Genomic DNA, 12,057 nt, shown 5'->3' on the forward strand with positions numbered 1-12,057 from the left:
AGTTCTGCAAAAGAAAGAAAGCCATCGGAATGATAAATGTGAGTGAGAAAATGATGGCAGAATTCTAATTGTGCATGAACCTTTAAACGTTCAATAAAGCAGCTGTTCTGTTTTTTTTTTTTTTGTTTAATTATTATTATTCTTGTTGCTGGAACAGGAAACTGGTCCATACTAAGATATAAAAGACATTATGCATAACCTGGTTTCATTGAAAAGTCAATACTATTGATCACGTCACAGGTGGAAAAAGACCACAGAAAGAGACAGAAAATGGAAAAAACACCCCTGATGTTCATGGCAGGATTAAAGTGATTAAAGTGTTTTTTTTTTTTTTTATTATTATTTTTTTTTATTGGGGTTCGTGGGAGTCTAGGAAGTCAGAGGGAAAAACATTAAATAAATAAAAGATTAAAATATATAAATAATAAATATAGATTAAAATTAGTTAAAAAGGTAAATAAAAAAATATATACATAAGAGTGTATGTGCGAGGAGACGGCGGCGGGGAGGGAGGAGCATAGCAGTTAGTGTTAGTACATACCATTGCCTTGGAGCTAGTCAGAGGATAGCAATGCCATGGGGAGAGCAGAAGCAGAGGACAAAGACTAGTCTTACTCACAGAGCACATACAGCACAAATTCTTACACAACACTAACATAACCTCTAACAGTTCAGCTGAGGGACATTTCACAAGGACTACTTTAGAAACACCAGCTTGCTTAAAGCTAAACATAGCTACTTAAAGGGACAGATCACTCAGAGATGAACATTCTGGACGTTGTTTGTTCCAAACCTGCATGCTGATGTTTTTTAATATTCAAACAAGCTATCAAAAAAAGTGTACAAAAAAAGCACCATCAATTTAGTCCATATGACCATCTAAAGCCATAGCTTTTGGTGCCTATGTTGCATGTCTGATGTAATGATGTATGGTTACAAGACAATAACCAATGTCAATGGGACCATATTTAATTTGAGAGCTGATTATCAGTGCATAACATAGCAGATGAGTCATATAGTACTTTAGTGTTTTTTTTTTCTTTTTTTCTTTTTTGTAGAGCCTGACAAACCACCACCAATATGTTGCTGTTTTGTTTAATGGAAAATATCCTTGTGATGATTAATTAAAAACTATTTTTCTTTCAGTACATGTCATTCAGAATGACATGAGAGTGAGTAATTCAGAAAAGTTTCGTTAATGGTTGAGCTATTCTTTTAAACTGTGATACGATTTGATACTTATATGATACATTTCTTTGGTAAGTTCCTCAGCTGATGTGGACAAAACTGAAAAATGTAAAAGAAAGCTGATAGAATGAATAGCACCATGTCCGGATCCTATTAGATACAGTAAATATAATGGCTGCAAAATAAAATAAATCAATTAAATGTAATAAAAAGGTAAAATAATCAACAAGTAAACCCCATTTCAAACTTTAAATAAAATATTTCATCCAAGGCAATTGTTGTGCATAATTATGTCTCTCTCTATCTCTCTCTCTGTCTTTAGATGTATAAGTTTAAATGACAATACCGCGATGGTGGCAGAGTTTCATATTTTTAAACCACTTTCTTTGATAGTTTGATGGCAATGGTCAAGATCCTAAGAATGAGGTTCAAATTGAGGACATTGGCAACTGCCATGAAATACTGTCTCTGGATTAGGTAACAGAGAGAGATATAAAGAGAGGAAGAGAGACGCCATCAGATTGCAGTGTTAATATCCAAGCAGTCAGTAATGCATGCATGCCAATACAAACCTTCCAACTAAAGCCCAGAAAGAAACAATATACAGCACAAATGTGCAACACAAGCCGTAATAGCTCAGAATATTACAGCAATAAAGTATTCACCATGAACATGGAGTGGAGTGAGGAGATGGGAACACAGAAAGTGGACCAGATTATGGTTGGGACATGATGTACAACATGGTATGATTATTGCGAGGCAAGACCAGAAATGCTGAAAAAAACCCAGTGAGGGTTAATAGGAGGCAGCCAGAGTGCTAGATTTTAGTATAGAGTCATAAGCTCGCAAGCTCATTAAAATAGGTTTAGGTTTGGATTCAAATACCCAATATCCAGTGGCAGACATCACTTCGGGTCTTGGGAGGGCAAGGAAGGGGTGTAGGTACAGCCCTGCCATTATAGTTCAAACTGTCAAATGAGATACACATCAATACACATTCAGCCAGAGACCTCCTTGCTGCTTTTTCAAGCAGTGTAGTGAACAAAAAAGGCTCTAGCAAAATCCTTGAACATCATGAATATTCAATATACTGCTCTGCCCATGTGCAGAGTATTTTAATGTATATTGAGGTCTTATCAAGACCGCATGATGAGGTCAAGTTCTGCATGATGGGGTCAAGTTCAAAGAATGAGTAATAGACAATATTCTTGATCATGACAATATTGAAGAGGTTGAGACCAATGACACTGAAAACACATTTACAGAAACGAAGACCTTGATGACAGTGATAAGAAGTAAGACAACTGCAGTGAGGGGTTTATGGTGCAGTGAACTAAGATGGGAATTTAATAAGACATGGGGGTGTAAATGGATGAAAATGCTTCTCCAATGTCTCTCTCTGAGCTCATAAAGTACTGCTTATGCCAAACAATAAAAGGATTATGATTCCTTTGAGTCCTTCAGCCATTTTGAGGCACTATAGAGAGCAGCACTGACTGCACATTTTGCTGTATTTAACACTAATACATCACTGTTCAAAAGTTTGGTATCAGTAATTGTTCTTTTTGAAGGACTTCTGGAAAATATATCACAGTTTCCTCAAAAACTGAACTGTTTTCAACATTGATAATACTAGGAAATGTTTCTTGAGCACCAAATTAGCATATGCGATATTAGCAAATGTGATATTGAAGACTGGAGTAATGATGCAGCAAATTCAGCTTCGCATCACATGAATAAACTAATGACTTGTCATTGAATATAAGAATAGCAATAGTTACAGTCGTTAAGCGTGTGCTCGGCTTTAAAGAGTGATTTAGGTTTGACAAGTCTCTGATTGGTTGTAGTTTTTAACCATTAATTTGGCTATTAAATACAGTGACCGGGAGGGGACACGTTTGGTTCACTTTTTGGGAACATGATAATATGTCATGGCCACGAAATAATTTTTTTGAGACACCGATATCATGCCCTTGAGATCCTATGTCGAGAGAACGAAATCTAATTCCCGTGGCCACGAGTTACATGTTTAAATAACCTACGAGACCATAGTTTTGTCGTGGCCATTTCCGATAATTCCAGGTTTCCAAGTGAAACGAACATGTTCACCGTAATTAAACACATTTTTGTTTTGGTTAATTATTTAAATTCAAAAGTTGAAATCACATGACTCATTTAGGTCTGTGTTAAATGATTGAAAGGTGTGTTGAAAAAATACACTATCACTTAAAGTCTTAAAATAGAAAATGAACGGGATCTTTATACTTGTGTCTGATGTGATGCTTTCTTTTCCAATTTCATAGCTCTGGCATATTTGGTGCTGTGCTTGTTTGCAATACAATAATCTCTCCTATTTTCTGAGACTTAGCAGTTATGTAAGTCATGAGCGCTGAGGGAGACAGACTGATTGATTTGATGCTGGTGTCCACAGTGGCTGTAATTTCAGTGACGCTATGCTTTGGAATTATGTGTAATCCGAGTACTAATCATTGGGGACCGAGAGGATGACATTGATTATTTTTTTAAGCAGTGCATATTAACAAATGACAGCAGCTGCAGTTATGATGAGCAAACTGTTTCTCATATGTGAGTGTGTGTGCTCACCATAAGAACAGAGACTCCTGGGGAAGTGTTGCTCTGTTTCTGCACAGAGTTAAAGTGCTTTTTGAGTTTACCTGCCACCTCCATCTTCATATTGTTTTCCATTGCACCCTCCTCCTGTTGGTTATTGAAGTGGATTAGAATAGGTGTCCAATCTAATGGTGAGCAATATATTGTAACTGTGTCCACCAGAGCATATTGACTAAATTGTAGGTTTCAGTTTGAAAAATAAATTGAAACATAAATCAAAACCACCTCAAATACAGCTTAAATCGCATCAATAATGTTTTATGAGTAAGTGTGCGAGTGAATCCCCTGTGGCCATCCATGCTGCTCAACATAATACATTTTGATTTCGGTATATTATAAAAATGTGATACTTTAGTGTGCATATGCATTACATAGCTCCACAATATTGACAAAAAACAAAAACAAATAAAACATATACACCACTAAACCCATCAACTCACATCTACTGTGACCCAGGGGTGAGACAGCACGTCCTCTGCTGTGTATCTGGCCTCCACATTCACTTGCAGCATGTGACCAATCAACTCCTGTATGAACACATCATGATCATTTATTTGTTGATTTAATAGATTTTTAGCATTAAAAAGGTACACAAACGGACAGTAAACAAATACTGTTACATTAAATCTTTCAACCTTCAATCTTCAAGAACTCAAACACTAATCAGGTAACGAGGGGGATGGATCAAACAATGACAAGAGCACATGGCCCAACATAACAAAGACACATGTGTGCAATACAAGACAGGACAGACACGTGACAATTATAGCAATGTGTAATTAAGGGCTCCTCATATAGTTACAGCATTAGCTAAGATAGATTTGTTTAATCCTTAAAGGTGCACTGCGCAAGTCTCTGAGTTTTTGCAGAACTACGCCCCCTCTGGTGACAAGCGAAACTGCAACCAGAGGTGTGCACGCTCACGGACCACAAGCACACGCACGCTTGCAGAAGTTGTTCAAAAACAGAGGAGCACCAGTCACACTCATCTTTTGTTACAGTCATAATTACACACTTAGCCTATGTGTGAGGGGAAAACAGGGGTAGTAGAAAACTTTGGTTTTAGTTTCCATCTATCTCCATGCATCTATCACCACTTATGATTGTATTATTTTGGAAACACGTTCATGAACAATATAAGTTCTTACTTTGTATAGAATCCCGTTTGAGCCCTAGAGCAAACCGGAGATCTCTCCATTTGTTGAAAGCTTTTTTTGTTGACTCTCGTCTTATTCCGACGCCTGGCACTAGAGAACAGTTTTATTTTCTTTGTCTTACGTTGAGTTTGCATTGGGGTTTGGAATGAACTACAAGCTGGTCTCTTTGAATCCATCTTCTACTTTTGTCGAAACTTGACTAACGTTTTGTCGCTCGAATTGTCTTCACTGATTCGGAGAATGGCGGCGAATACACAAACTTGCCAGACATAGCCAGGTGAGTGTGAACGGACATGACGTCACGCTCAGTCTCAAATTCGATTTACTGTACAGAATTATAGAGACAATCGGAGTGATCAGAGAAGGGCTCATTCAGCTCATCAGGCAATTGTTTAAAAATGTTGCACAATGCACCTTAAAGAAAATTAATTAACACATATATACATTTGTTTAATTAAAAACTGTATAGTTTAATTAAGACCAGCTATTAGGCTAGCTGAAGTAAAACCATGCCAATCTCAAGGTGTGGTGGAAGGTGTGTGATGATGTGGGGATATTTTAATTCCAAAATTTTTAAAAAAATATTTTAAAAATAAAAATCTGCCTGACTCTATGGGAATTTAACATAGGGGGGCAATGACTTATGCACCCTGTATTTTAAGGAAAAACATTTATTTATTTATGATACATTATTCATTCACAAAGAAAATTTCTGTCCTTAAAGGTTGGAGTTTTCCTCATTTTTCTAATTAAGGCATTGAGATCAATATCCAAAAGATGATTTTTTATTCCTCTTTTTAGGCAACTTTAGCATGGGGGCAAACACTTATTCACACCACTGTATATATACACCACTATATACTGTACATAACATTTTCTAAATTAAAATCTGATAAGCATGTTAAAGTGTGTGCAAACACAGCTAAACATTCTTCCATTCATTGAAGAGAAAGATGTTATAAACCTAGCACAAAAAAACAGTTCTAAAGCTGGATGGGCTGCGTGTGAGAGGGGGAGGACGTGAATGAGATGAGATGATGGTGTGAGTAGGATGAAATAAAGTAAACAGCAGCAGTCAGGACACAGTATACAGGATGAAGAGTGATGGATGTGGAGATAAATGAGTAAGGTTGAAACAGTGCATTTTAAGAATGTAGCATGTGTCAAAATCTGTGTTTGTCTGTACTCACTTTAGCAGAGTCAGAGATATTGTCCCAGAAGGGTGAAGGGAACTCTAAACGCCCAACCAGAATCTGATCAAATAGGTCATCCTGAAGGTTATTCTCACTACAAAAATAAATGCAATGCACACAGACACACACAATTTTTAAAGAACAATAACTTCTGAGAACAAGCAATGAACAAAATGAGACTGAATTTTTAACACTCTAGTATTCACCATGGAATCAAAATGGACAATTCTTTTTTTTTTTTATGGAATATTGCCGTATTTATTATAAAGGATTTATCTGTGCACATTATTAATATTATTTTATTTAATTTTAATTTCATGAGTCCTGGTAATCTTTAACCAAAATAACTTGTAATGACATCACTTCTGATGACGTGTTTATTAGCGCATGGGCAGGACAACCTGTCACTCACATAAAAATGACCAATAGCAAACTATAATGATTCAACCATACAATCAATTATTGATGGACAAAATCCCACCCTACATTTTTTCTTGTCCGAAAAGCCATTTCACTCGGATATAGGTCATTATTGGAAAGAAAAGACTATCGGAACTACTGTTTCATGCTGACTTTAACATGAAGGACTGAGACAGTTTTATCTAGTGTTACCTGCGGAAAGGTGGAAAGCCACATAGAAGGATATAGGTTATCACTCCAGCTGCCCAGATATCCACTTTTAGCCCATAACTGCAGCGATGCCCGGATATAAAGACACAGTCAATAACATTCATCCTCCAGTATTTTAAACGCTATTAAACACAGATATTCATGCTCCCATAGCAATATCACTTTTGATGATATAAAAACAAAACAATCCAAGAATCTTACCCCGACTCTGCTATGATTTCTGGGGCAACGTAAGTGGGTGTTCCGCAAACAGTGTACAGCGGGCCTTCAACCACTGTGGCCAAGCCAAAATCACCCAACTTCAAAGACTTTGTACCATTAGGGTACTCACACACCTACGACACATAGGGAAAGGGTTATTTTTATCCACCAGGATTTACATTATTTCCTCTTTACCTACAGTGCCTTGAATTTTTCATTTACAAAGTGCAAAGTTTTCGTGTCAAAGTTGTGTGAATTAAAGTATTTTTAGATCCATAGTCTCTGTAAAAGATGTGTTCATACCAGCAGATTCTCAGGTTTGATGTCTCGATGGACGATACACATTCTGTGGAGGTATTTGAGAGCACCTGCCAGGTCGAATACCATCACACAAGCATCTCTTTCAGTGTATTTTGTTGAGGAGGTGATTGCATCAAACAAATCTCCACCCTGAAACACAAATAGCAAAACAAAAAACTAAAAAACTATTTTGTATAAAACACGTTCAACTAGAAGGCAACAAACACTTTTAGTGTCTATAAAAGCGGCCATTTAGTGCAATATTGCTGACAATAATACAGAGTTCTTCTCAATGCATTTGACCTACCTAATAATGGATGTTAGATCTGATTTTATACATGGGGATGTTATTGCATCATGAAAAATATTATATAGTCATGGAAAAGAAAAATACAGACACAGATTGTATTATCTGAATATAGTTTATTAAATGGCACGCAGGATGTCAGCAGGTGAGTCTTTGGATTGTAGATAGTAATGGTGAAACTGGCATGAAAGTGACAAGTCTTATCTGTTGCAGGCTGAGATGAGAGGTGACTGGATGATGTTTATTCACAGAAGACAGTTTGAGATAGGATCGCACAGGTACGTAGTCAGGTAGCCGATGGAGAAGAGCAACATCGCTGGCACAGCAGGCCTAGGAGAAGCCACCGCTGCTATCGTCTGAGGAGGAGCCAGGCTGCCCAAGGACTGAGGTGACGCCGGTGTGATGGAGGACCAAGGCGTATCCAAAGGGAAGGAGGAACCTGCTGCAGCCGAAAGGCTGGAGGAACGGAGCGTTGCAAAAGGTCCGCAAGTCTGTGGCGGAGGTGGTGTGACAACTGGCCAAGGGGGTGCCAGTGAGACAATGGAACCCGGTAGAGTTGAAAGGCAGAGGTTGTCTGGTGGAGCCAAATGTGGAGCCAACAGGTTGATGGGCCGAGACGGAGCGAGACGATCTGTGGATGGAGGCGGCGCCACTGGATCTATCCGCTCAGGTGCTGATGGAGGTTGCAGGACCTGAGGCTTGACACAACTGCTTGGCATTGCAGAAGAGCAGATGGCAGAACAGGGTGGAGATGGAGGCAAATTAAGGCTAGACAGGGTCAAAGGTAATAACACATTTTCTATGCAGGTGTATGTGCTGTCTAGAAACAGTGATGAAGGATCATAGGAAACCGGACGAAGGTTCATACAGTCCATGGTGCGGTCTAGGAACAGCAATGAAAAATAGAAATAGGGTGGGATAGGGTGGGAGACGAAACCTCTAAGCTAAAGTCCATCAGCTAGTTTTAAGTCTCAAAATCCACAAACATTATCTCGGCCACTGATGTTTTGGGCTCACACGCCTGGTCAGACACACTGGGAAGTTCCTCTTCCTATTGCTGACCTCTTATCTTAGGGCACTGGCTGACACGTCGCGATGGGTGGTGGCTCTCCATCTGCGGGGGGCTGCGTTTCCTTGATGGTCGATGGTGGTGGAACGGATTCTGGGTCCAGCAGTGTCCTGGACAGTGTCCTGGGTGGACACTCTCCAGACACCGGATGATAACATCCCTCCAGTTCAGCCCAGAGGTGTCTGGGAGGTCTACGGGGTGATGGTAATTCGTCCCGATCCAGAACAGTGACTTGAGAGTCTTGTCATCAAATGGACTGGTGACGGCAAGGAGGCAGAAGTTCTCGGTAAAAACAAAAAAGTCCAGAAGCTCTGAAGAAGAGGTAGTTTGATATGGCCAGCAGCCATACCACCCTGTAGCTCAAGACTGGTTACCCACTAAAGCTAAGCAGGGTTGAGCCTGGTTAGTACCTGGATGGGAGACCTCCTGGGAAAGCTAGTCTGCTGCTGGTTACCTCTTATTTACACTGCAGACCGCCCAGAATGGCGGATCTTTGCTAAAGATAGGCGCCGAGTCTATTTTCGACGGACGACACATCCAAGCTGCACCGCAAATGAAAAATAAGTCAAAAAACACTGTCAGTTTCAAAATAAACACCCTGTGCAGACTCCCAATTGTATTGCGCACCAGTATATCCTTGGTAGAAACCATAGACTGCAACGTAGAAACCCAAAAATAAAAATAAAAACACGTCGGACAGGTAAATCATGTGGTCTCGTGCATCCAGTCGCTTTCGCTTTTGAAATACTCCTGGTGTGAGCTGGCACCAAGTTGAAGATGGAACAAAACCTTTTCAGAGCCATAACACACCGCAGACGTGTGCAGTGTAAATAAGGAGCTAGATCACCCAGCAGGGGGTGCTCACCCAAGTATTGTGACGGGAATTTTTTTGACTTTAGTGTCAAAAAGCACCGTCCTTCAGATGAGACCAAGGTTCTGACTCTCTGTGGTCATTAAAAATCCCAAATTTGCCTGTTGGCCTCTGTCCATCATGGCCTCCTAATCATCCTCATATACTGATTGGCTTTATCACTCTTTGCACCAATCTTCTCCACCAATAAGCTGGTGTGTGGTGGGTATTCCACCACATAATATAATATGGCTGCTGTCGCATCATCCAGGTGGATGCTGCACATTGGTGGTGGTTGAGGAGATTCCCTGCCTTCTATGTAAAGAGCTTTGAGTGGTGAGAAAAGCACTATATAAATGTAATGAATTATTTTGAGTTTGAGATAGGATCGCACAGGTAGAATATCCACTTATGGAAGTTCAAGTTGGTGATTGTTGAGTATACACAGCCAGAGAGGATGATGGGAAACAGTGTGCTGAAGTGTGCAAGAGGTGTCTTGTGACTAAGGATTGTGACAATTATATTATATTATATTATATTTTATATATATAGTTTGGGGTTAGTACATTATTAATAAAAGAAATTAATACTTTTATTCAGCAAGAGTGCATTAAACATTTATTATATTACTAAATGCTGACTTTCAGTATACTGAATAAATGTAACATGGTTTCTACAAAAACGGCTGTTGAAAATTCAGATTTGCCATCATAGAAATTGTGATTATATTAAAATGTTAAAATGAAATAAAAGTTATATTAAACAGCAATGGTATTTCAGATGCTAAGTTACAGAAGCAGAGAATAGTTTTACATATTTACAAAATAATTTTTGTCAGTGTACACCAATGAATCTCACACAATAAGACCAGGGGCATTTATCAAGTAAAGAATAAATTGTATGTTGTATTTAAATGCAACATATTATATGGTGTGGTAAGAACAAGTGTAAGTGTGCGTTGTTGAGAAATACAGTTAAAAAGGTGACTAACAAACAGTACCTTCACAAGTTCCATGACTAGATAGAGATCAGTGGGTGTGTCCACCTCCTCAATCAGCATGATGATATTAGGATGCTTAACACGCCTCAACACCGCCACTTCATTCTCGATCAGGTGCTCCTGGGTGTTCAAAACATGTGTCACTACAAATTCTTAACCATGCAGAATTTCTCATGCAGTCTTTTGTCTTTAGCTGCCTAAATCCACATGAATTCCTGAGGTTCGTTCTTGCAGGAAACAAGGCAAACAGGAAACTAACTTCCTTGGTTAAAGCACAGGCTGAAATTAGATTATGAGACATTGGTCGCCAGTATAACTGCTGTTTACACACTGTGGCATTCATTCATTGCAAAAAGTATGTGGACAACCCCTTCTAATTAACAGGTTCTAGTGATTCTAGTGAAAACAAATAATGATTTAACAGCATTCCGTGACATTCTAACATTGTGGCAACAGTGACATCTATAAGGAAACAATTATTGAGAAATTATTTATACCTGCTCAAAAAAAAAAAAAAAAAAAAAACCTTAAAGAGCACCTATCATGGATTTTTGAAAATGACTGTTCATGTAGTGTGGAATATAGCTCTAAGGGAATGAAAACATCCGGCAAAGATTTATATCTGAAAGTGCACCGTATATGAAGTTATTGTCTTTCAAAAGTGAGAGTCGAATCTGAGTCTATGAAATGAATTGTTTTTGAAACGAGTCATTAGCTGTTACATCGTGACGTAGATAGGTCATTAGCCGCTCCCAACAACTGTGCGCGCATACGTAAACTTGAAGTGACGTCTAGAACACATTCAAATACTTCAGCTGAATCGCATCATGTCGAGAAGACGCTGTGCTCTACATTGCAAAAGACAGTTCAGAAGAATCAGTGGTCAGAGTTCATTTTTTTCACCGCCCGAACCTTGTGTTCTCATCATTTTAATGACGAATCATTCAAAATTCAAAAACCTAAATGAATTAAAATATGTTGATTCGCAAGCCGGTTGTTCCTGAAGGAGGGCTCAGTATCCAGTGTATACGGATCAGGTTCATCCTCCTCCGAATCACAATCTGTAAGTAATATTAATAATGTTTGCTGTTATGTTTTCTGTAGCATGCACAATATAGTTATATTGTGTTGTGTGTGTTGTGTACACTCCGCGCAGCTTCTAAGCGGGGTAAAGTTAGTTTTGTTTTTGATATTCACCAGACATTCATTGAAAAATGGCAATTACCTCCAAAACGACTTAGCCAAATATGACTTCGCTCTATATAATAAGCACTGCCCCTCAAAAGCCCCCGCAATGTGAGTTTCGCCGGGAAAGCTTGCTCTTGACGGAGACGTGAGTAAGGGGCCGTGTGGAAAGTGCACTTTTTCTGACACGTTTGTTCAAACACTATATACAATTTTCAACACTTGACAAGCTATAATCCTGGTTATGGGCGTTCCGTTGCCGACAGTCTCTGCCTACGGTTTACCAATAACAACTAACTAGCAGATTCGCGTCACTCAAAGGAGGTGTTTGGGAAAATGAATCGTC

The 12,057-nt window shown here is 38.9% G+C and overlaps 1 protein-coding gene across 6 annotated transcripts in view; it reads right to left on the reverse strand.

Annotated features, from left to right (window-relative positions):
• The window catches only part of dclk2a (doublecortin like kinase 2a), a 54,501-nt gene that overhangs the window by 2,590 nt on the left and 39,854 nt on the right, over positions 1–12,057 (reverse strand). For 4 of the 6 annotated variants that reach the window (XM_039691069.2, XM_039691053.2, XM_039691061.2 and 1 more), the window contains 7 exons: positions 10,527–10,646; positions 7,304–7,450; positions 7,001–7,134; positions 6,782–6,859; positions 6,167–6,263; positions 4,260–4,346; positions 3,793–3,906 (listed from right to left, as the gene is read on the reverse strand). In XM_039691069.2, the coding sequence (XP_039547003.2) occupies positions 3,793–3,906; positions 4,260–4,346; positions 6,167–6,263; positions 6,782–6,859; positions 7,001–7,134; positions 7,304–7,450; positions 10,527–10,646 (777 nt within the window). Of the gene's footprint in view, positions 1–541; positions 555–2,073; positions 2,157–3,792; positions 3,907–4,259; positions 4,347–6,166; positions 6,264–6,781; positions 6,860–7,000; positions 7,135–7,303; positions 7,451–10,526; positions 10,647–12,057 lie in introns of all 6 variants that reach the window. The other 2 variants (XR_005625594.2, XM_039691078.2) reach the window with 2 other exon arrangements.

The sequence above is a fragment of the Pimephales promelas genome, chromosome 6 (genome assembly GCF_988280905.1).
Source record: "Pimephales promelas chromosome 6, fPimPro1.hap1.1, whole genome shotgun sequence".
In the NCBI taxonomy this organism is placed as follows: Eukaryota; Metazoa; Chordata; class Actinopteri; order Cypriniformes; family Leuciscidae; genus Pimephales; species Pimephales promelas.